General features: G+C 42.1%; 1 protein-coding gene across 1 annotated transcript; it reads right to left on the reverse strand.

Moving 5' to 3' along the window:
- Window positions 1–3,936: 3,936 nt before the first annotated feature.
- LOC311063566 (endothelin-2) lies at window positions 3,937–22,460 on the reverse strand. Its single transcript, XM_084083055.1, has 4 exons — window positions 22,352–22,460; window positions 13,781–13,943; window positions 5,378–5,506; window positions 3,937–4,860 (listed from the first exon to the last, which is right to left on the reverse strand). The coding sequence occupies exons 1-4, from the start codon at window positions 22,410–22,412 to the stop codon at window positions 4,752–4,754; spliced, it is 462 nt and encodes a 153-aa protein (XP_083939181.1). The 5' UTR covers window positions 22,413–22,460; the 3' UTR covers window positions 3,937–4,751.
- Window positions 22,461–26,660: the final 4,200 nt, after the last annotated feature.

Below are 26,660 nucleotides of genomic sequence, written 5' to 3' on the forward strand. Positions count from 1 at the left end.
AGCAGAGGAATGCTACATGGACACAGGGTCCAGTTCTTGGGGTATAGTGGTATTTTGCTCAGCATGTTTTTGGCAGCATGCATTACATTACATTACATTATTACATTACAGTCATTTAGCAGATTTTATCCAAAGCGACAATAAGTGCATTCAACATAGGTATAGGCAAGAAAACTACTAATCACCAGAAGTCTTGCTAATCACCAGAAGTGCATTCTCCATCATGGGCTTCCAAATGGCCCCTTACGGGTGTGTAACTGTGAGAGTGTACAAATGGCCATTTGGTTCAATTTTTTACACTCTCAGAGATGGGGGTCGTGGAAACCATTGTGCTACACTAAATGTAGTCTCGCGTAGCCAGACCCCACAGAAAATGAAAAACAGCGACCTCTGCTTTTCTGATATTCTGTGGAGTCTGGCAGGAGTATAATGTTAGACTAGAGCGCAGGGAAACACCGGTTTCATGTCTGCCTATAGCGCATCACTTCCGGTTGGTGCGACCATGTTTTCATTCCCACTAACAATATTTCTACACGGAACACTAACACCACTTCTCCCAGAGAACATGGATGGTTTTGGTTATAAGCCCACTTGTTTCTATGATGAAAGAGTAATTTAAAATGTGAATATCTTTCCGTGGTTTTGTCCGCTCCGAGGACGCTATTGTTAAATTAGTTTCGGCTAGTTTCGAGGGGGGGAGGGTGGATCATGGTGGATGGACACGTGAATCCCGCCCACTACATTTGATTGGGTAAAGCGCGGCCCACTTCCTGATCTGAAGGCACGCCCACTTTTAGCCAATGCGCACTGGTTAGGACGAACCGCTCCGACAGATTCCACCGCAGGTCGGAATCTGTTCTTGAGAGATTACACTAAATGGAACAGAGCCTTCATTAGTATCATTGGTAACACCTGTGAAGGAAGTGTTATTATGGCTGCTGTGCATAGAGCCTATTAATCAGATAGTAGTATAAAGTATTGGGGTGCCTGCATGCTGGCCTAGCGGTCCAGGCACATGCCACAGGCTCTACCGCAGCCGTTACGGTTCGAATCCCAATTCCGACGACCTTTTCTGCGTGTCTTTCCCCGTCTCTCTCCTGTCTTTCTACACTGTATACTATCAATAAAGGCAGAAAAGCCCCAAACAATATCTGTAGAAACATTTAAATACTCAAATAAAGTACAAATAGGCTTACCTCTACATTTTTGTAAAGTATAGCCTACTTGAGTATACACACACACACACACACACACACACACACACACACACACACACACACACACACACACACACACACACACACACACACACACACACACACACACACACACACACACACACACACACACACACACACACACACACACACACACACACACACACACCTTTTGATGTCGCTCTAGGCGAGGACTTCGCACTTTATCTATAGAGTATTTTATTTACGTAATTGTGTTGTATTGGATTACATACACTTTCCCCATTATCATCCATGTCCGTCTGCTCCAAACAGCCCATTTAATTCCTCCATACATGGCTGGCAACATATTCCTATTTGTATAATATTTGTATAATTGCCATCTTTGAAGAATAACCATCTCATCATCATGATGTATGTACATAGACAGGCCACTGGGTGGCGGTGTTGCAAAGGTAGATATTGCATCTCTCATCCAGGATCACTGGGACAAACCTCAGGGTTTGCTTGGGTGGGCTCCAAATGGACTCTTACAGGTCTGTAAGACTGAAAGTGCACATGCACATGCATGGGAGACATGCAGACAAACACTGTTCTATAGGCTACGACAGATAGATACTTGTCCTAGTATATTTGTTTTCACTGGATCCAACTATACAGTACAGACATTATGAATAACGATAATCAAGGGGGCACGGAAGTCGGTAGCGCTGTCGCCTCACAGTTAGAAGGTCCTGGGTTTGATTCCCGCCGGGGATGCTGTGGGCACTGTGGGCGTGTCCTCTCCTCCGCGTCATCAGTGCTCTAGGTGGGGTTGGCGAAAGGGCCTTTTTGTATGGAGTTTTCATGTTCTCCCTGTGTCCCCTAGGGTAGGTATCCTCCCAAAAAACATGCAGTAATCCTGGTCACTATACCGCCTCCCCCGGGTCACCCGGGGCGCCTGATGAAGGGGAATGGAACCGGTTGGAATAACGTGTTCCTTCCACGCGCTACGTCCAACCTAGCGGCTGGCATTAGCTCAGTTCTGGGCTCTCCCCAGGCTGGCAGAGGGAGAGTAGCACCCAGGCAATTGGCACTGGGTGAAAAAATGGGTTACAAAATCGTGGGATAAAAATGTGTAATTTAATCAATCCGCAACACAATTTATACATTTTCAACTATTTTAATATGTTTGAGCAATTACAAAACAACATCACTTTGATAAAATAAGTATCCAGCAATAAAATAATGAACTTATATACTGTACCATATACAAGCGACACATTTTAACAGAATGGCTATTCAAAATGAACAAGAAATGTCTCTGGATGCGGGAGAGTCAACTTAATTACACAGTCAAATCCTCAGTGTTAATATATCCACACGTAACTCTGAGAGTGATCAAATGCAGCCTTTGTACAAATGTACATTTGGTTGCATTTGTGCACTCTCAGAGTTAAAGCTGCACTATGTAACTTTCCTCTTCTACCCCGGATTTCAACCCGGTTTCCTGCGCAAGTGCTGACCTTTTTACCATTGAGCTAATAGAGCCTGCCTGCTTGCTCAGGGGATAACTTGACCATGAGGTCAAAATTCGTGTCTAGGTGAGACATGACCTTTGACACGATCTAAATGTGTCAATAGAAGAGCAGGGAGACAAAATACAACCACCCCAGTTGTTGAATTATATTGTATTAACATAATCTATCATATTAAAGATTGGGAAAAATAACATTTTATGTTACATAGTGCCACTTTAACTCAAAAGTTTTCTGTGTTCTCTCTTTTTTCCCATTTTTTCTTTTTCGAGCAGATATGCGCAACTACAATGTGTGTCAATGTAAGTCAAGTTTTATTCCAAAATAACGCGCACATTTCCCTCCAATGGGTACATCAGGCCGTAGCTTAGTGGTTTAGAGAGGCCGTCAGGTAAGCAGAAGGTCCACCCAGTATAGGTATCAACGTGTCACTGAGCAAGGCACTCAAGATGGCATCTCTAAAACAGTGTTTGTCAAATGGCTGTTCTGTAAGAGTTGGAAATAGAAGGTAATGAACTGTTACTATAGTCTCATTATTCAGCCTATTCACCCGTTTCCTAAGCTGTGTTTTCCACTTCCTGTCGATTTGATCCAATGAAATCCAATGAAACTGGTCAGATGACCAATGATATCCAATGAAATCGACAGGAAGTGGAAAACACACAGCCTAGGAAACAGGTCAATAGATGTGTGGCATTTATCCATGTGGTATGAGTGCAACATGATATATATATGGTTGCTGTCGAGTAGAAACCTTGTATCTCCATATTTCATTATTATTTTTTAAATATTTAAAATAATAATAAAAATGGGAACGGTTTTGGACTGGCAACGATATATTTATAGGCTGACGAGTACTTAAATGAACCCACCCAATGATCTTTGGGTGGGTCACTTTACTGAAGCCCGGGCCCCATCCACCCCCACCCTTCTCCCAATTTTCAGTATTTTTGGGAAATATGAAATCAATTATTTTTAATGAAAATGCGCACCATTTAGTACATGAGTTTCCCCATGTACTAAAAAGTGCTATACAAATACAGTTTGACTTGGGCTCACTTGACTACTCTGTTGTAATAATAATAATAATGATAATAATAATAATAATAATAATGTACAGCTGTATACAATACTGTATAAATACTGAGGTTGAGCCTTTTGTTGCAATACGACATCTTGACCCATCATTTGAATATTTTTACATGATCAACAGTGTTTGATCCACACATGTCATTTGTAAATACCAAAAAACAAATAACTTAATAGCTTCTTAATGCTGCTAACAGGAACACTGTAAGCCACTATTATTGTAAAAGTCCCTTTTTACAAGATGTTTTGCATTTGAAGGTGGTGTGCGGGAGTTTTTCTTCCTCCCAATTCAAAAATAGAGAAAATAGCAAATCTACAAGCTCACAACGTGGCACGATCTAACGTATCGTGAGCTTGTAGATCGGCTGTTTTTGCCATTTGTCGAAGAAGTATACAATGAATTAGGCCCTAGACTACACTCTTGGAGTTATGGGGGTTCCGTGGGCTTAATGCATAGCTCAGTGGGGGTCCTTGAAATGAAACAAAATAACCGAATTAGAAAGTACTTGCAGGCAGCCACTCTCTGCACCATACCCCTTGCTTTCTTTCATACTGTACACTTTACATTGTTCTGCGTTTTATTATAAATTAGTTTGTCAGTATATTTTATCTGCTGTGATTCACACATTTGCTGCAAACCGACGTTCCTGCTTCGGGACAAAAGTCTTCTTGAAGTTCTGCTTCGAGGCAAACAGAGCAGCAACGACCCGGACGGCGTGGCAAATACTTCACAAAACGTCTTCAGTCAGAACTCCTATTCTAAAAACAAACTTCATGAGTACTTCACGAGTACGGAGGAACCCGCTTCATTGTCATGTCCAAACCAGCATCTGTGCAAACTAAACCTGCCAATCAAATTACATGTCTCTCTTTGTTTCCAGAGAATTCAAAATGGCCACCTCATCACTTATTGGTGCCTCCTCCCTGTCCTCTCCTGTACGCCATCGTTTCAGGTCTGGTGTTTGTTGAGTGAGCGTCGGTTCCTTGTTTGCCAGAACGCAGACTTGTGTTTCTTCCGTTGTTTGGCTGTCTTCCTCTCGACTGACTCGTTCTCCCCTCTAGATAGGGGGAAAAATAAAAAATCAACTTTTAAAAGAGAGAGCTTAAAAGGTAGGGTAAGTGATTTCCTTTTGTTAAAATACGTGTTAAATAGCTCTATATTCTGATAGTACTCATTGCTATAGAGTGTGTGTTCAGTAAAAGGAGTCTCCCATGTCTCTCCAGCTCTTTATTAAACAGAAAATGCATTTTCAGTGCTCTCTCCTGATTGGCTTACATGTTGTCCCCTACCTGAAAATGTACTTAAATTCTGTTTACTAAAGAGCTGGAGAGACCCCTGTGACCGAACAAACGCTCTGTAGCAATGATTACTATCAGAATATAGTACTTTAACCTTTTAACAAAGAAAAAAAAAACATAAAATAATAATAAATAATACAAAAAAGATATCACTTACCCTACCTTTAAATACCAAAGTGAAAGAGAAAAATAAAACACTTCTGAATCTGTGTGTGTGTGTGTGTGTGTGTGTGTGTGTGTGTGTGTGTGTGTGTGTGTGTGTGTGTGTGCTCTTACTCTGTATGCGTCTGCAGGGCAGAGCAGAAGTGTGTACACGCTGCATCGTGTGTGTTAGAACACTGACATCTGCCCAGTTCCCTCCTCACTCTGATGTTGACAGAACCCACTCCGTAAGGAACCACCTGACTGGGACACAGAACAGCGAAGTCGTCAGAATTATTATTACAATTATATATTATATTATTATGTTACGGATTTCGGATACCTACAGTATATATACACTGTTATCAAAATGGCTGAATATGATATTAAAAAAATAAATACAAATTTTGGGTGGGCACAAAAACGAAATGGGTGGGCCCAGGCCTACCTATGCCCACCCGTGGCTACGCCCCTGTTTCCAAGGGTCTTATTAAAAAAATGCCTCTGGTGATAAACCCGGCCCATATTTGCATACTGGGCCCTGATTGGTGCCCCACAACTTCGGGGGCAGCTAAATCACAATCGAGCGAGGCCAGACTAATCCAGACTAAGCGGGGCAAGACTAATCAGGCGAGGGCTCTCTTTTTATGTTCTGGCAGATTCGTCTGGTTTCCAGGCCAATTTAAACCTGTATTACCTCTCGAAACAAGTTCAAATATCACTCCGTAGACGTCATAGACTCGTCTTGCATCTTATGTTTTATTAACTACAGTATTTGGGTCAGAAAAGTGGGTTATTTTCTACTGCTGGCTTTTTGATGCACTTCAGGCTTTGGCAGGGTTTATTTACACAATGTAGTGTTTTTTTTTGGATCAGAGATTGTTTGGAATATGTTGTCTAAACTTTTGATGCAATAACAATAACAGCAACATGCCTCACACCCACCGGGCTTAGATCGGCCTTTGGGAGGGGTGGGATTTTTCCTTGGGTGTGTCAACTTGATTGTAGAGAAAACAAACATTTTGCGGGCTGTTTTGTTTTCATCTTTAAAATGAAATGCGCATGTTTATATAATTGATACAAGATCCATTATTGTAGATTATATGCAGTGAGTGACAGACCAGCATGTCAACTTGATTGCTTGGCGCTTGGCTCACAGATCAAGAACGTGGATGGGGGAAAAGAGAAAGGGTGGTGCAGAACATAAATCAACACGTGACAAGATGTTTTGCTGTTAGATGCAGTGAAATGACGTATAAACCTTGAGCTATGTCGGTTTCAACGGCAGTAACCTTTGTGTGAGTTGGATATAGTGTGATTATGTGCACTGTGACGGCTACTTTGGTCGTGCAAGTGCATATTGACATCATGTCTGACATGACAGCAAAGTTTGTTTTGACTTGTAATGCTCATGGCTTAAAGTGGGTCTGTACAGTGAGTGAGTGCACGTTACAGCGCACGTCATTAAGAGTATCTGTTTGTTTGAACTTGTTATCTGTCAATCTGTGTGGACTGTTGTCTCTAGACCTATTAGATCTGCATTCACACACAGTTTAGCCTATGGAATGTGTCCCAATCTGACCCTGGGAACCGTTAGGGACACAGATGGCCCAGTGGCTGTGTCCGGATATAGCTCAGTTGGTAAGGCCAGGCAATTTTATTTGTATAGCCCACTGATGAGGGCATTTTGACCCCAAGTGGTATTGCATCCTAAACACTTGTTTATCAGGACGCCCTGAGATGGAACAATATCTGAAATACTTTTTAATATTGAGAATAATAGGTGAAGTGGAAATCTTCTTTCTTCCTTGTTAGATTGCACTTGTAACAGTCCTTAGCAATCAGCTTGACGCACAAAATAAGTCCTCAGAGACAGTAAAAAAACAACAAAGGTGCTTAACACAACTTATTTATTTTAAGTGTGGTCAAAAAACTCTGTTGCTCCCCACACGGCTTCACTCTAATAAACCAACAGAAAACCCCACCAGACTAGGTGAGTTACTAATCAAATAACAAGGGAGCAACCCATAGGCTGAGGCTTAATTACCCAGTGAAATCAAAGAGCCTACTTACAGGCTGTGACCCAATACAGGTCATACCAATATCAATTCAGGTCATACCAATATGGCTCTTACAATAGGGATTTTTCTGTAAATAAGGTTTTAACTCAAATTAAAAGTGTAAATAATCGTCATATGTCGTCATACATGATCCAGCTGGTATGGCTAATAACCATGACCTCATCGTAAACTCAGGGTCTCCCCCTTAAGGCAGTCAGACAAGTGTTTCCCTTTACTAGCCCCATAACGTCTCTGTAGTCGCTGGGAATGAGCCTGCTTCTGATGTCAACTGGAGCCAGCCTGACCGCCATCTTGGCTCAAAGCCACAGCCAGTCCTGATATGCCTTGGGGAGGTTTAAAGGGGGGATGCCACTGAATGCTGGGCTAGGTTAACAACACCACGAGGGGAACTGCTTGCAGATGCCAGTGGTGTAATGAAACTACATAATGTATCAAAACAGGGATATAGAAGCTAGAATTAAGGCCTTTGCATATGTGCCTACACCCCTAAGGTTAGGACCTCCACTGCTCCATTATGTACCCTTTGTCTGACTCTGAACCAAGTTAAAAATTCCAACCAGCACATTCCTCTGCTGCCTCTCAATCATCACCATCATCGTGTCAGTAAATCAATGAAAAAGTCAATGAAAAAGTAAAAAAATCTAAAAGATGAAGAGAAGAGGTCTGGAGGCATCGCAGCCACAATTCCAGCCAACATGTGCAGGATAACCCCATGCAGTGACACGTGTGGTTTAACACCTTCTTCCCCTCGCGCGTTCAAACCGTGTGGATTCAATTGACCGTTTAGGCCAGCGATTGCCAACCTGTGGGGCCGGGGCACACTGTTGGGCCGTGAGGGTATTGCAAGTGGGCCCCCAATCGGGGATAGGAAGAAATATGTCAAAAGGGCATTACAAAAAATCCTGGTCCAGGTAGCCTACTCAAAGTTGATTTTACAAAAAAAAGGCCTTTATTATATTTGGACTAGAGACATTAAAATACACCAAAGACACACAGAGTAGCTTTGTTTCACTACTACACCCTGAAGAATGTGCAAGCGTTGGTATTTTAATGTCTCTAGCCCAAATATAATAAAGGCCTTTTATTTGTAAAATCCACCTTGAGTGCCTGGACCTGGATTTGTTATGCCCTTTTGACATTATTTTTCCTCTCTCCTGAATATTATCCCCTTCCATGAGCACCGGTGGTTTGAGGGATACCAGTAACGCTCCTGTAACTTCTCTTTTTTTGGGCCCCCAATTAATTGGCAAAACACTAAATGACCAAACCTGCGTACCGATGTCGTCATTAGTAGGCATATTTTTGAGCCGTTCACAGCCCAACTCTGAGACACAGAGCAAGTACAGAAATTGGTGCCCTCTTATGAGCATTAGTGAGGAACAGCCGCCGAACGTGTGACGATAAGGTTTATAATAGATGAAGTGTGCTCCTTCTTACATCTTATATATACGAGTAGACAAGAAGACACATTATTTTGTTTTGGTTCCTCCATCTTGTAGAAGCGATAACAACAATAACAAAGGCATAATTAAGAATGGCAGCAATAGTAAGCCGGATGTAACCTATACTGTAGAGAAATAACAAATAGTCATAGCACACGTTTAGGCGTTTGAAGGTGCAGGTGTTGTGTGCACGGGTCCTACTTAGATGTTATCCATATGTGTATGCGCACTTCACAGTATCTGTGTATACGCATTTATCATAGGACACTCTTAAGCTTGACTTATACATCATTAATGGACTCATCGCTTGCCGAAAAGAAACAATCTACAGGCTAACAACGCGACGCGGTTGTTTGTGGCCCCGCTTCGTGTTGTTAGCTTACAGATCGGTTATTTTCGGCAAGCAACACCGTTGCGTGCCAGCGTGCCAGAGTAAGGAGTAGACATTGCCATAAACCTTTTGTCGAACACCAGGGCTGAGGGCAGAGCAGTCGGAGTCGAGGATGGATATGTACGCGGCATCCTTGAAGGGGTTCTGTATGTCTGTGGATAGTTTGATCAAACTGTGACACATCTGGGCCCCATACAGGGTTTATGGCCGGTGTCAAAGCGATACCCTTTCATCCGGAACTCCTTCCTCCCCTTTCAATCAACCTCCACCACCATCATCAACCACCCCCACCCGCCTCTCGGCTTTCTAACCCACTTTTTTTAATTAAAAACTTCTTATTTTTTTTGTACTTTTGTAAAAATCTATTTCTCACGTAACTCTATTTAAGGCTTGCACCATCAATCCCCCCCCACCCTCCTCTCTCTAGGCTATACAGTACAGTACACGTATTTATTTTGCCCGCTGGGCCATGTTGGCGTGAGAGAACACGGTAAAAACAAGTCTGTTGAACGTCCCTGGTGTTTATCTTCTCACCTCGTTTCTCCCCGTTTGCTTTGCATCCTTTGCTTTGTATGTGCAGCCATTGTACATCTACAAACCAAAACTAAAAAACTTGACAACTTGACATATCCTGATTTCCCCAAGTAATCAGGTTATGAATGCTTGACACTAGGCCTGTTGCCATGTCTCCACACACACACACACACACACACACACACACACACACACACGCGCGCGCGCACACACACGCACACACGCCTGACGGCCGATCTACACCAGACTTTTCAGATACGCGAGTCCCTCATACGCAGACTTTAAAATAGGACTATCCAGTCCTATTTTAAAAGTCTGCGTATGCGGGACTCACGTATCCGCGCGCCTGGTGTAGTAGCCGATATCATTGATAAACAATTGGATCTAAACAAACGCGCTGTACGCACCACGCATATGCTCGCTTTGAAAAGTCTGGTGTATCGGCCTACAAGTGTGTGTGTGCGTATATGCGAGTGTGTGAAAATTGTCTGGTGTGTGAAAATTGTCTGGTGTAGATCAGCCGTGAATCCTGAAATGATCTGAACTGTGCTGAACTATGATACATCTTCCTTTGGTAAAACTCTACTCAGGTGTATTGGTGAATAGTATATTACTTACTTTGACTGTACAAAGCTTTGAAACAAATAACCATATTTTTGTCCCTGCCCGCTGTAAAGGGGCCCAAAACAGATAAAGGCCCCTCTAGAACAGAGAACGTGGTGGGTAGTTAGTCATGCTAGGTATCAACCACGACTGGTAAGAAGCACTTTATGATGAAGAGGAGAAGATTGCACACCCTGTTACCACAGTGCTATGTTTGGAGCCAACAACATTACAATTAAGGGGGTCTTGGTGATTTAGGGGCTGTTTTTGGCTCTCAACCACTGTGCTATTTCAGTGACACCTCTTTTCTATCCCTTGTTATCTCCTGTAATCTTTCTCTATCATTTCTATTTATACAGTGTATAAATAGACAGAGGTGAAAAGTAGCTACGGTAAGTGCTTTTATTCATGTACTGTGCTTAAGTACAATTCTGCTGCACTTTTATTTGACTTGAACATATCCATTACTTTATACTCTATATACGTTTATATAGTCTATATATTTCCTTTCTTGGGTTCAATCCTTTTAGCATTGTATTTTGTATTAAGCTGTACTTTCTGTGCTTTTTTTTGGCAAATTGTTAAAAAAGGTATTCAATCACGTCTATCCTACTCCATAGAGGCAAATATTGTTCTTTTTACTCCACTATAATTGTTTGACAGCTTTAGTTACTATAGTTGATTTAGATTATTAATTACAAAAGGTACATTAAAATATAACTTATGATGTATTATTAAAGGTTATGCAACAGAACACATTAAAATGAATTAACAACAATTAAAATCAGCCCCAGCTGCGACATTAAAGTGATAGTAATCCATTACCAATTACGATCCAAAAATAATATTGTGAAATGGGCTATTCTGCTCTTATGTTTGGTACTGTATGTATATTTTGATGCCAATACAAATTGAATGTGTACAGAGAGAGAGAGAGAGAGAGAGAGAGAGAGAGAGAGAGAGAGAGAGAGAGAGAGAGAGAGAGAGAAAGAGATAGAACGAGAGACAGAGAGACAGAGAGAGACAGACAGAGAGAGACAGAGACAGAGAAAGAGACAGAGACAGAGACAGAGACAGAGACAGAGAGTACTTCTTCCACCAATGTATTGTACTTTTTAGAGAGCGAGATAGAGAACGTAAAAGACAGTCACTAGATGAAATGCTAGGTCAAAAATAACTGGGTGACCAGCACATCAAAGTCTATAGGGCAGACACCAAGTCGACATCTTCATAATTGTGTCAAGAAAGAAAAAGAAAAGAAAATTGGTAATTGAAAAGAAAATGGTGTGAGACATGACTGAAAGAGACAGAGAGAGACACATTGTGGGCATTAGATTTATTGTTCAGGGCACAGTCACAGTGATTTCAGACCCGAGTCACCGTGGTTTCCTTTGGTGGTTTAGCGTTAAACCCGGTTAAAAGGTTTAAGGGGACCATTTAGAGGAAACATGGAAGAAATTACCCTTCGTTAGAAAAGGTGCGCTTTCATATTAGTGCCGCCACATCTAACCGCTTACTCATTGCTTGTGCACACTGAACTAAAATGAATTTAATTGCCAGCAATTTGAGGAGTTCCAAGATGGGATTTAAAAAAATAAATGGACACCTCCCCTTTCTAGGAAACTGCTGCGGAGTAAAATCCTCAGGATTAATTTAACTGGAGCCAAATGCAGCAGTAAGGGCCTATGGGGCGGAATCTGCCAATGCTTTGTCAATGCAAATGTGTGGATTCATGGTCTTGGGCATCTTTCACTCGAATCCACGCATTTGCATTGACAAAGCATTGGCAGATTCCGCTCCATAGGTACAATAAAAGTGCGGTGTGATCGTGCCCTAAGGGTCCATTTGGTTCAATTCGTAGATTTTACTGTGTTACATTAAAAGTTAACACATCTTTGGTAATACAATAATACTGAAGAAAATAATTATGAACTGATGAATTTCACTTTCATCATGTTTGGCAGTGGCACAAAACATCCATGTAATCTGCAAACAATACAAATACAAATTCAAGTGGAAAAGTTCATCCAGGTAGGAAATCTTCATACAGATGTTTTATACAACATGACATTTTATGAAGCGATGCCATTTTGTACAGATGACAACTCTTGGATAATAACCACGGCGTGTAATATTTCCGTCATGCTTGTCCTCTTTCTCTATGAGCGTTTGCTTCTCATTTGTTCAATTGGTAAACATCTCGTTTTGGAATGAAACTCTTTTCGCAGACGGTGAGCGGCTTTCCCGGGATTAAAGAGAGAACGAGGAAAGCAATCATTCCCATGCCAGTACCGCAGGTGGTTTAGGAAGAGAAAGCCGGGTTGGATGGGAATTTAACAACTACCAAATGCTGGTAAAATGTTGCCAAACAGACTCCCTGTTGAAAAAGTGGAAGAGGCTGCATATGGACCGGTGTGTTTTTATTTTTAAAACACCCACCATCCTTAGGGATGGTGGGTGTTTTTTGAGCTGCCCAGCGCTTTTCTACTACCCATTTCTAAAGACCATAGAAATGGTCTTCCCAGCATTGAACATCGTGCTTCAGAGCTCTCGGCGTCCAGCATTTTTTTGGCACACCACATTGGGCGCTTCAAGCTGAAGATAGTTCAACTTTTGGAGAGAAGCGCTGCTCATCACCCAATGTCACTTTTGACCCTCCTGGCTGTGTCTGACAACCCCGTCATTTACAACCGGACGTTGAATCGTTTTTACAACCATGAGCAAAATGGCTGCCATTTGACTATGGTCAATGTATCTTTAAAGAAAGGGATATATAGTCCTAAGCACTGTTGCAGAAGAGCGTGTAGAGTTTCTATCATCAAGATCACAACCCTACACTACCTAGTGCTGGTCACAACTGTGTGTTGGATAGTGAAAATAGCCACGTACAAGCTCACAATGCGTCACCTCGTGATGCAACGTGAGCTTGTGAGTCTTACAATTTTCAACCTTTTACATGTTTTAGCGGTGCCAACCGCTCTACACTTGGCTTTTACTCTGTGTCTGTGTGTGTGTCCGTATTAGCCCGGGATGAACACGGTGTATGAGCCCGGGATGAGCACGGGATTTTAAACAGCTATAACTCCAGTTTGCAGCATGCCACCAATTTGGTATGTGGACTTACACCACCAATAGGCACGAGCATGAATTGATGAAGTTATCAAAGAGGGGTCCAGGGACCCCCAGCGCCCGTATGAGCACGGGATGAGCACGGGATTTTAAACAGCTATAACTCCAGTTTGCAGCATGCTACCAAGTACAAATCTGGTAAGTGGACTCAGACCACCAATAGGGACGAACTGAAATGAGTTAAGGCCCGCCCCAAAGGCACCGCTTCCTTCACACAGGGTGTGATTTTTTACTTTTAGCCAATGATGTCATGCCCAAAATAGGGACGACAAGTTGAAAGCGATTAACCATCCACTGTACACTAATCAAGGTGGAATACATTATAGGAAAATGTGTATAATAAAAAGAAGAGACTCACTCTGGGGTGTTGACCCAGACGATGCCGATGTGACAGAAGTAGACACACTCCTTGTCCTTGTGGCTCTCGCAGGAACACCTCTTCACGCGCCGCTGGGCCGCGTGGGCGAGCTGCGCGAGGGAGCCCTCCTCCGCTGTGGCGCCCAGCACGGAGCTAGAATAGACTGGAAGGAATTCATTTAGATTGTTATTATTGATTATAATCCATGTTACTGAGGATAGTTGTATGACAATGACAGTTTCTGCATTGTTTTAAATCTCCAAATGTATACATAAGTGTAAACTAACTATCTATCTATCTATCTATCTATCTATCCATGCTTGATGTGCCAGGTGTGAAATTAGGCCAATTCACACCTGGCAGCATTTAACACCTGGCAAATGCCCCCCTGTTCTCCGTGACAAGGCTTGGACTATCCACTGATGTTCCAATGGAAGGCTCTTTGAAGCTTTGGAATGTCACATCTGTACCGTCATCATGGTTCCCAACATGGCAAACTGTTCCATTATGGTACGAAAGAAAGAAAGAAAGATTTCCCTATAGAACATTAAAAAAAATGGCAGTATGGAGTTGGGTCGGACGTTATTAAGAACTTTTGACAATTCTTACTGTATGTGGATTTGAATTATATGAATGCTTAGCATCTATTAACCAGACCACATGGTCCATACAAAGCATTATAGATGGAAAAAAACATATCAAATTATGCTTTGGAATCTTTCATAAATGATATTATAGCAGTGGAAAGTTAATCTGAGAAAAAGGAAAAATGGTTTACTTGCACCTGTACGCATAAAGCAATGGCATACATACAAAGTATACAAATAGTGGCTCCTATAAAAGTGCATTAGGTTTAATTGTTACCAGCGTGCCTTTTAATCTACTGTGTAATTGCACATGCAAAAGCAATTTAATGAAACCATTCTTCGCTAAATGGGAAGAAAGCTGACTGTGGCTTGACTTTGAATGCTACAAATGGCAAATTTGTGGACGTCTTTAATCCGTGTGTGTGTGTGTGTGTGTGTGTGTGTGTGTGTGTGTGTGTGTGTGTGTGTGTGTGTGTGTGTGTGTGTGTGTGTGTGTGTGTGTGTGTGTGTGTAAGAATGTTTTTCTGTTTTTGTGTATTGCTTGTAAGGTATTCGTGCCTGTGTATGTCGGCTATGTATCGTGTGTGTGTGTGTGTGTGTGTGTGGAGTACTGCATGTACTGTAAGCTTGTGTTTATTTGGATGTATTTTGTGTGCATAAATGTTTATGATTATGTGCTTTGTATGTGCGTGTGCGTGCGTGTGCGTGCGTATATGCATGTGTGTTTGTGTGTGGGCGGAAGCAGCTTCCGATGGCTGGCTCTCAGAACTTTAACGAAGGCAGGTTGCGGCTGTGACCTCACATAAACCACCAGCCCAGCTGAGTTGTCCCCGTCCACACTCCTCCAACCTCCATTAGCAGGTCCCCAGTGGGTTGAGTCACAGAGACTTAAGACCTGCACTGTTTGTGTGTTTTTGCTCAAACACACGGCAGGCGGTAGCAGATTGCATACTGTAGAAGGATAACCGGAAAGTTCCAAAGTTTGATCCCTAGAATGGGGGATGCCTTGTGGCCTTGACAAAATGCACCGAAGCCCTACTACCACGCAGCTCAGTAGCTCTCCTCCTAAGTAGAACTCCTTGTAGTAGTACTAGATCGGATAAATGGTAAAGAAAAGTCCACTGTTTATATAAACCACTTCAAGATTTTCAAGTGGGGGTCTGTTAACTCCTCGTGCGTTGAAGGAAGCATGAGCTCAGTAGCGCCCAGGATTCCAAGCTTTGGCACGGGGTGAAAAAAATAGGGTTAAAAAATCGTAAAAAAAGAAAAAAAAGATTTTCAAGTGGGCACTGATCCAGGAAACGTTGATATAAACAATTATAGGTTCAACAGTTAATAGAACTAATCAATTTAATCGATTACAAAAAAGTTTGATTTTTAATAAAAATCATTGCTAAGAAATGTATCGATAGTTGCAGCTCTAAAAACAATCAAAAACTGAGCCATGACAAACACCATGTTGGCTGCTTTGCTTTGAAATACGAAATTCAACGAAATAGCAGTGTGTTGGTACAGCAAGTTAAAGGCGGGGTGCCGTGATTTTCAGTGATCCCCCCCTAAAACATAATCATCAGGTATTATGGTTATACTAGGAGATTTTTTTCAAAAAAGTGTACAGAAATTGTTAAAATTATGTTTTTATGTGGACACGCCAAGGTGCTAAGGTGAGAACCAAGTATACCTGGTTCTCACCTTAGCACCTCCTCCACCACCTTAGCACCACCCACCTGTCCTAGTCCCTCCTCCTCCTCATGCCCACACCTGTTGTGTTATTATAATGAGGGGGAGGGTATGTTTTTACTATGTCACTAAAGCGCTGTTTCTCTATTGGCACGTTTGACCCTCAAGGTTTCAGCCTCCAGGAAGAAACTCCAAATAGTCAGAGAAGACATAAAACACCATAAAACCACCACCGGGGGGCTTAATGAAGTTCTATCAACATCATAGCCACATGAAAAACAGAAAAAGTGCAAAAACATGGCACCAGCTCTTTAAATCTGATACAATTAGGCTACTAAAAAAATAATATCTACTTCTGAGAGAGAACAACAGTCAGTTCTTTGTTAAACTACTCAGCAAAAGTTTAAAGCTGAGAATGGTGTAGCATGGACAGGTTTTCTCACATCTTGAAATGATGATAGTAAATGTTGATACAATAAAGTGGTACAATAAAAATCGTTTCATATTCCACTGTTTGAAGGCAAATTAAGTTCTAGCTTTATAGCTTGGTCCAAAACTAACTGTTCTGAAATGAACATTTTGTAAAGACCTGGATTTCAAGATGTGATCTCATTTCTGGAAGTAGCCTATACTCGCGCCATTCACTACTAGCTCAGTGGGTTTCAAAGATGCCCCCCGTGAGGGCCACCAGAGGGTGCCATGCAGTGGTGGAAAAAGTACCCAGATATTTTACTTAAGTAAAGGTATCAATACTGCAATATAGAAATACTCCGTTACAAGTGGAAGTCCGGAATTCAAAATGTACTTGAGTAAAAGTACAAAAGTATTGGTATAAAAATGTACTTAAAGTACCAAAAGTAAAAGTACTAAAATGTTTGAAAATAGCAGATCTACAAGCTCACAACAACGCGTTGTGAGCTTGTAGATCTGCTCTTTTTAAATAGCCTATGTATAAAATAGGGCTAAAGTGGTTAATGTATGTTTTATGATATAATAATTGATAATTGCAAAGTAACTAGTAACTAATGTTTGTCAAATAATTGTAGTGGAGTAAAAGTACAATATTTGCCTCTGAGATGCCTCAAAACTGTACTTAAGTACAGTACTTGAGTACATGTACTTAGTTACTTTACACCACTGGTGCCATGTGGCGTAATATGTATGATAACATATGTCATCTTTTTACACGGCTTGGTTGAATGCTCGATTCTGATTGGTCAGTCAGCGCATTCAGCGGTCTGTTATTTCTGGATAGCAGACCATCACCATGCTATGTAGAACAGACTGTTGCATTGGACTGAGTGCGCACCTGAGTCATATCAATCAATCAATTTGCGGCGCTTGTTCTTTTGCCGTATTCATGTCAGCCATGTAAACAAACACTGTCATTTTACAGTTTACAGTGATATTCCTTTGTTAAAATAAGTGTTGAATGACTAAGTATGCTGATAGTAGAGCAGAGTAAATTGTAACAGGAACAACATATTGTTGAAGCTGTTAAATGGGTACTCTCTCTTGATTGGTTGAAAATTTGGCAATTTGCAAACCACCAGAAAATGCATGTTCCGTTTACTAAAGAGCTTGAGAGACAGGGAGATCTCCTGTTACTGAACAAACACTCTATAGCAATGTACACTATCATGATAGAGTGCTTTAACCTGTTAAAACACTTTTTATTTTGACTATCTTACACCCTACCTTTAAACAAGTAGCCTACACTAAATAATAGTTGAGGGGGGTGGGGGTTAATGGGGTCAGTCAGAGGCTATAGCTATATATGGCTATTTGGTGGTCCTTGCCAAAATAGTGGAGACCCCTGCATTAGCTCTTTATAGAGGATCCAAACTGAAGAAGTGCTATCATTCATTGTCTCCCAAGGCGTTAAAACACTTTCAACCACTTCTAATATATTTTGGTTAGGTTTTTAGGAAAACAGCTCTGGCTAATAAATTCAGTGTTTGGGTGCTATTATTATTGTGTTTCAGTTGTTTATGTAATAATAAGGACCTTCAATTACTCAGAGGGCAGCGGCAGACATTCCTGCGTTCTCTAGACCGCCCAAGTGGCGGTATGTGATATGCACCCTGTTCTGGTATGCACTGTGTGTGTGTGTGTGTGTGTGTGTGTGTGTGTGTGTGTGTGTGTGTGTGTGTGTGTGTGTGTGTGTGTGTGTGTGTGTGTGTGTGTGTGTGTGTGTGTGTGTGTGTGTGTGTGTGTGCGTGCGTGCGTGTGTGTGCGTGTGTGTGCGTGTGTGCGCGCGCATGTTCGTGCTAAATTGCCGTTTCATCATACTACATCGTCTCTGTCGAGTGGAAACCTCATGTGTCCAAAAATGTTACTTTTCAGGATAAAAATTAATACATTTAGCAGATCTAACAAGCTCAAAACGCGTTGCTTCGCGCCGGGTTTCGAGCTTGTGGATCTGCTACTTTTGAGAGAGGCTGTAGTATGATCAAGTAGGACATTCATTTACGAGAAAAAAAACACACAGCCCGACAGCAACAATATGTGAGTTTGTTGTGTATAGGCCGTGCACAGTGTATGGGTGTCTGCGTGCAAGTTAATATGTTCACAGAAGTGTGCATGCTGCATACAGTATGCTTTTACTGACGTTTTGCATGCACCAGCAACTCCTGCGTGCGTATGAGCGACGTGTGCATGCATGCGTGTTTTATCTGTGAATGCCACTGCCCATGTATAGGTATGCGTCTGTCAGAAATGAATGGCTCCGGTAGGCAGACAAAAAAAAACTCCAACAGAGAAAGCCTGTGTTCAGGCGCACTGAGGATGCTCGGAGTCTGCCAAGCTAAAGTTTAGCTAAAGGGGGGGGGGGGGGGGGGGGGGGGATCAGATCCCTAATCTGTGACCTCGCAGCTGGTTTCGGCCAGGAGCCTTCGCGTCTACTATACTGCTGGATGTGCACCTCTCAACACCGGTTACGTCGTCAGTGGTTCTCATGTCAAGGACCCCCCAATTTGATGTAACCTACTTGGCCACAGACCCCCCCCCCCATCTGAAAAACGTCAGAACGTTTCACAAAATGAAAAAAAGAAAATGAAAAAAGGTTCGTACATTTTCAAGTTTTCAAAAAAGTAGTGTTAGTGATTAAGTCAGTGATATAGGTTGGCGATTTTTGGCAAAGAGATTTGGTGTAGCGGGAAAAAAGGAGGGGACCACGAATACACCCCTGGGGGACCCCAGTCAATGAATAATAGGTGGTTAAGTTGGTTAAGAAAATACACTGTACAGTAGCTAGTTCTCACTCCTCTCATATTCTCCCCCCGTTCTACTGCAATATAATCACTGGAGTGTGGTCAAATTCAGCAGGATTTTCCTCAAATTGGAAAACGCACACATTTGAGATGTCTGTGAGATGTGTGTATGTGTATGTCTATGCACATACATGCACCATCTCATAGACATCTCAAATTTACAACGCTAACAATTTCCGCCCCCAAAACATACAAAAAACATCAACCACGGGTGAGACAGGAAGTAGATGTCCAGTATAGGACGGAAAACAAGCTCCCCTTCCACTTGACACACTCCTGATGAAGTGCTGTTGGACAAGTCACTTAATACACGCCATCTGCTCCAGTCAAGCTGCTACTGTGCATTTCGCTGTGGCTTTAGCCTGCTGCCGAGCAAAATAATCTAGGCCATTCACCATAGAAAATGGTCGTTCCGAAATGACATGGTTATGTGACGGTTAAGAGAGAAAAAAAGGTGACATATTATTCAAAATATTCAGAGGTTCGCCGCTTGCGTGACCGCAGTGCCAGCTGCAGCCTCCAAGCTGCTATACTATACAGGCAGTTGGCTTTTATTTAGTCCACTAAGTGCTCGTGAAGAGACAAACTGTTGTGTCGGAGTCCTGTGATTTAGACAAGTGCTGTTTTCTATAGCCAACACTAATAGGCCGCAGATGTGCGAGACTGAGAAGAGAGAGGAAACGCAACACACACAGAGAAAGAGAGAGAGAGAGAGAGAGAGAGAATAAAGCTAATTAACCCATTAAGTCCTGCAAGGCCGCTTCTACAAATGTCTTCTAAATCCTGACAGTTTTCGGAGAAATGTACGTTGCTATATCAGTGGTGCTCAAACTTTTTCATGTCAAGGACCCCCAAAATGATATGTATTTGGCTGCGGACCCCCATTTCAAAAATATTTTGTTCCAGGTACCCTCAGAAGCAAAGATTTGAGATTTGCACACATTTTCACGAATAGCAGATCTACAACGTCGTAGCACGGCACGAAGTCACTCGCTTGTATATCTGCTATATTTTTGAATGGCCAAAGTATAAGATAATGTTTAAAGTGGTTAAAATCTATAGACGGCACGGACGCTTTCCCGGTTTTGACGGGTTAATGACTGCATATGCGTGCGACAACAAAACGAAACCCCGCCAGAGAAAGCAGAGGAGATGTCAGGGTGACAGAGACGGATCACGAGGCTGAGAGACGAGTTCCTCTCCGGGCCAGGCAGACGTACGGTTACACCATGGAGCGTTCGTCTTCATGCACTGTTCCAACACGACGTCATCGCAGACGTTAGCTGTCTAACTAGCAGACCAGACACCCAACTGTTCACTCCACTATCCATTACACCAGGGGTCTTCAGCAGGGGGTCAGGGACCCCTAGGGGGTCCCCAGAGTTACTACAGGGGGGGCCGCCAAATCTTTGTGTGATAGGATCATGTTTTGTACATGAACCACTTGAACCCCAGCATCCCTATTCTGAGTGGAACATTGGGTAAACATAGCCGATCTACAAGCTCACGCCTCGCAGTGCGAGGCGTTGTGAGCTTGTAGATCTGCTATTTTTGGCAAAGAGGTATTGACGGTTCAAGTGGTTAAATGTCTGGAAATACACATTAATCGAACCTACACTGATGATAGTGTTGTCAAAGTCTATGAAGCTGTCTAAGAAATCTATGAAAATGTTTAATTTACAACACAATCGTATACAATATGTAGTGGGGGTCCCTGCTTCTTCTCTCTCTCAGCCAAGGGGTCCTTGGTCAGAAAACGTTGAAGACCCCTGCATTACACACAACATACAAATACAACTGTAGCAGTATAGTGGCTCAGATGGCCAAAAGGCTAATATCTCCCCTTTAGGCTAGTGGCTAAGTTGTTGGCTTTCCACGCGGGAGACCATGTACTGTAGGGTTCGAATCCCTGGCGTTAACACAACCATATACACACGACATACGAGGTTCCCGCCCAACAGCGATGGTTTGTTTTTTCTGCTTTGGTTTTGAAGCAGATTTGAGCCCAGATAATTAACATGAGGTTTGTAAGCTGCATGTTACCCCAACTCATGTGCCTCAAGTAGTTAATGCACACGCTAATTGGCTGAGCCACCCTTTAACGGGCTACATTACATTTTACATTTGATCCTGGGAGATCTTAACTGTACGTTACAAGGCGTACAGTTAGATCCACAGGATGAAATGGAAGATATGTATGCATTCCTTGTGCATTTGCAGTACATGAGGGGTGAGGTGAGTGAGGGTGCACTGGTATTGCTTACTGTATCTTTGTGAAAAGCAAACAGCTTCACAAGTATGGAAATACTGAAGAAAGTGACTTTGCGAGACGTTGTTTTAGGCTTAGGACTTGGAGCTTAAGATTTAAGGTTAAACGTATCAAATGTGAATTCTGTCAAGTAAGTAAAACTCTTTTTTTCAAATGGTGCAAGTTTGTTTTGATAAAACGAGTTGTGCACAGTAGGAATGCAGTGGTACTGATATATCTGTGACAAATATCAAATACAAATTGCCTAGTAATAAAGGTGTATACTGAATATTCATTCCCCAAAAATGCTCCAATGGGGGAGTGAGATAGTGAATTGCTCTTTATGTGGCCATCCCAGGAATTCATCTTACCTCTTCTTCTATTTTAACACTGATTTTTTTTTTATAAACTAAAATTGATATAAAATGATTTTCCAAAAGTTTACAAAATGTCAAAAATAGCTATATGATGCGCTGTGAACTTGTAGATTAGCTATTGCCACTTCCTGTCATACATTAAGTGTATAGGGCTTAAGTTGTTATATGCCACGTACCTTGTGTACCTGCCTACTGCTTTATGTAAAGCACATTGAATTGCCTTGTTGTTGAAATTTGAGCCAAATAAACATAACCTTGCCATGCAAAGTACAGTCAACCTTTCAAGGTACAGTAATACCTGAAAGTATAGCTGGTAATAACCAAATGCTCTGTTCTACATTGATATACATTTCTTTATTTTCTTCTTCCCTTTTAACATTATACCCCCAAAAAAAACGTGTCCTTACCTTGGTGCTGTTGCATTAACATCAGTGCAGCGGTGAGGAAACAGACGTAGGTGAACTCCATTATCCTGCCCAACACCACAGCTTCACCTCAAAGAGTCCAAACTAAGTACAGTATATGAGCAGCTCCTCAAGTCTTCACATGAAACTCCCCGACAATCACCTTCTTTAAGTCATAAAAACAGGTGAGTTAACTAACAGCTATAGCTAGCCGGAGGCGGCAAGAAAAAAGATGAAAACTTGTGATACTCATGAAAAAGAAATTCCCATTGAATCTAAAACACAACCAAAAAGTGCCTTGGAATATACACTGTGAGGTGTCTTCTCCAAAAGTCCCTCTGAACTAGAGGATGCCGTGGAGCAAACAAAAAGAAGAAAAGGTTCCCGCTGAAAAGCTTGTCCAAGCTGAGCCTTCAAAAATCAATTAGGTGAAGCTGTAGGAATGCACAGTAATTGCCTTCCAGGTATACTTTTTTTTTAAAAAGTGTGTGGTCTTTAGAACACAGGAGATAGAGAGAACACAAGCTGTGTCACTGTGTGAGTGGAGATGGAGATGAATGCACTGAAGGACAGACTAGGAGAGGAGAGGAGGAGAGAATAGAGGCAGGGGGTGGCTAGTGTGCTATATCTACGGTACACACAGTGCCGTCTCTCACTGCCCTTTCTGCATCTCTTCTCCTCAGTCTCTCTCTCTCTCACACATGTGGAGAGTGTGTGTGTGTGTGTGTGTGTGTGTGTGTGTGTGTGTGTGTGTGTGTGTGTGTGTGTGTGTGTGTGTGTGTGTGTGTGTGTGTGTGTGCGTGTGTGTGCGTGTGTGTGTGTGCGTGTGTGTGAGAGAGAAGTAAAGAAAGAAAAGCAGATTGACACACAGTAGAAACGTCTCCACAGTCAACATGACTGAAGTATGCATAACACATAAATGTTCACAGTGTTTAACTTTATTGTTATTCTGATCCCGCGCTCCAATGTGAAACAGTTCCATAAACCTTCTCGCATATCATTTAAGTGTAGGATCAGTGGTGGGAAAAAGTATTTACATTTTCTGCTTAAGTAAAAGTATCAATATGACAAGGTAGAAATACTTTGTGACAAGTAAAAGTCCTGTATTGAAAATGTTACTTGAGTAAAATGACATCAAAATACACTTACACCACCAAAGCAAAAGTATTCAGATGTGTCCAAATTTGTCACACAAGCTGTAAAAGTGCCACGATGTGACGTGCCATGGGCTTGTAGATCGGCTATTTTCTAATAGCCGATAATAAAAGTATAAAGGAGGCCATGTGGTGATTAATGTATGTTTTGTAACTCTAATCTACGACTAAAGCTGTCAAATAGTTATATGTTGTGGAGTTTAAAAAGTACAATATTTGCCTCTGACATTTAATGGAGTATAAGTATGAAACATCACAAAATGGACATATTCAAGTGAAGTTTAAGTTCCTCAAAAAATAATTAAGTACAGTACTTGAGTAAATGTGCTTAGTTACAGTGCTGATGTACTGTATTGCAATGGGGGCAGCCGTAGCCAGCCAGGGGTTAGGGGAAGTTCACTTAGGGCTGGAAAGGCATCATTTAAATCCCGGAGCAGCCTGTGAAAATCTAGGCGGAGAAAGTGAAAGAATTGCCCCTTGCCTCACCCTAAAACACCACCTCCTGCAGTACATGGCCTGTAGCCACGCACTTAAAGACAGGGCAGACGGATCAGTTTATACGCTGGAAATGCAAATAATGTGAAAGAAAAACAGTGCCTATGTTATAATTTGGCATTCTCATAAAAAATAAGTATGTTATATAGGCTACATTTTGGAAATAGGTGTTTACCTAAACGGCTAGATCGGCCCCACCCCGACATAATACAGAAGCTATCCAGTAAAATAGCATTTTATAATGTCAAGAGTGGGAAGCCTGCGTGGTGACGTCACCCAAGCTCTGAATAAACAAACAAACCTACTGCACAAGGATACTACTTACAGTGTATGTATGGCCTATATCATCAATATAAATTAAATTTTTATTCTTAACAGTAAAGAGGTTTCCAGAGCACTGCAAGTTCAGCATAGAAATATACATTTATGGTCAAATATTGGTATAACAAGTACAATAAATACAGTATGTACAATTGGAAACTTCCTCCATGATGTCATGATTATACCATTGCCATTATTTTTTTCTTTTCTTTTTTTTTTGAGTGGTGCCGAAGGCAACCACTCCTATACATGACTTTGTCCGTGTGTCCGTATGTATGTATGTATGTATGTATGTATGTATGTATGTATGTATGTATGTATGTATGTATGTATGTATGTATGTATGTATGTATGTATGTCCACAAACATTGATGACAACATCAATACGGGGGTCAATACGGGGCTCATCAAAGGCACCACTCACTTCACACAGGGTGTGATTTTTAGCGGCGCTAGCCGCTCTATACCTTTAGGTATAGAGCGGATATTAGCCCTCTATACCTGGCTTTTGCGTCAACGTTCTGATTGGTCAGGCTCGCCAAGGTTCTGATTGGTCAGGCTCGCCAAGGTTCTGATTGGTCAGGTCCGTCAACGTTCTGATTGGTCAGGCTCGCCAAGGTTCTGATTGGTCAGGTCCGTCAACGTTCTGATTGGTCAGGCTCGCCAAGGTTCTGATTGGTCAGGTCCGTCAACGTTCTGATTGGTCAGGCTCGCCAAGGTTCTGATTGGTCAGGTCCGTCAACGTTCTGATTGGTCAGGCTCGCCAAGGTTCTGATTGGTCAGGTCCGTCAACGTTCTGATTGGTCAGGCTCGCCAAGGTTCTGATTGGTCAGGTCCGTCAACGTTAAGGACAGGGGGATGTCCAATCAGAACGTTGACGCAAAAGCCAGGTATAGAGGGCTAATATCCGCTCTATACCTAAAGGTATAGAGCGCGAAGTTTGTATATCTGCTACAAAAAGCTACGAAGATAGAAGCTGATAGAGTGGGTACCTAAAGTTTATTTTTTAGGTACCCACTCTATCAGCTATGACAGATCAGTTTTTGCCACTTACCTTGGAATGCATTTGGTGATTTGCTTCCAATGGCACTATTTAGTGCCACTGGAAGCCTTTTAATATTGTTTCTCTAGTAGAAACACATATCTATGACAAAATATATCAAAGGCGCCGCTACCTTCACACAGGTGTGATTTTTTTAAAGCATTTGATATCTAGACAAAGACTTATAATATGTAAATATGTATCTGAGGTTGTCCCTTATCTGTTGCTCTAGCTGGCCATAGAAAACACTACCATCAACACTCAGGTGTTGATGATGGCAGAAGAAGGGCCAACAGATGGCAGAAGAAGGGCCAACACACACGGAAAGATCCCATGAACATCACATTCTGACTCCCAACTTGTCATGCATGTCAAGTCGGGCAACAGTCACTGGACATCAACATAAATGTGACATCATGAAAGGTATACCCGTGCCCTGTTGCATCACTTTGACATTCATGGGGGGGACAGTTCAAAGGAGATAAGTTAAAAGCAAGGTCATAGCAATGGGTTTTTAGCTGCCTCTTAAAGCCGTCAACCGAGGTCTTACTGGATTGAGTGCATAGAGTTATAATATATCGGGTTAAGTGGTTTATCACAAATGGAGTTATCTCAGTACCGTGGGAATATGTCGGTGGCGCTTCAACAAACACCATTTCATCCTTTTTGTGAGAAAGCATTTTGAGGTCATCTGGAACAAACTACTCTGGAGTTTAAAAAAAAGGAGGAAAAAATTACCTCAAAAGAAAAGGAGGACTTCTTTCGTTTTATCCGTTTTGGTCGGCCCGGTGAAGCCAGGGGAAGCTGTCTGATTGTTTGTCTGTCTGTCCGTTTATCAGTCTACCCAAAGAGAGAGCGTTGCGGTAGACCAGCAGCTTAATGAGACTGATAAAAAACAAAAAAAAAGTAAATCCGTCCATCTGGACTACAGATCTACACAATTACAGTAAAAAACCTTCAATGGGTTTCCCCCAAACACACATCTTAGGACCTTCATTCACAACAACATCCACAGCATAGCATATAGCAGCACAGGGTCACGCCTATGTTACCTCAGCCCTATGTTACCTCCAGTTGAGGATTAGGCTTGGGTTTAGGGTTAGGGTTGGGATTAGTGTACGCTCCCAGCAGCACAAGCTTGGTAACGCAGAGCATGGTAACACCATAACGCAAAGAACGACAGAGCTAGCAGCATAGAGCAGTGATTCTCAACCTTTTCAGGCCGCGACCCCCCAAAATAATCATATTTGAACTGGAGACCCCCCCACCAGGATAAGCACTTAGAATTGTAGGAGTTGAG

Source organism: Gymnoscopelus microlampas, assembly GCF_963454915.1.
Source record: "Gymnoscopelus microlampas genome assembly, chromosome: 16".
NCBI classification, from domain to species: Eukaryota; Metazoa; Chordata; class Actinopteri; order Myctophiformes; family Myctophidae; genus Gymnoscopelus; species Gymnoscopelus microlampas.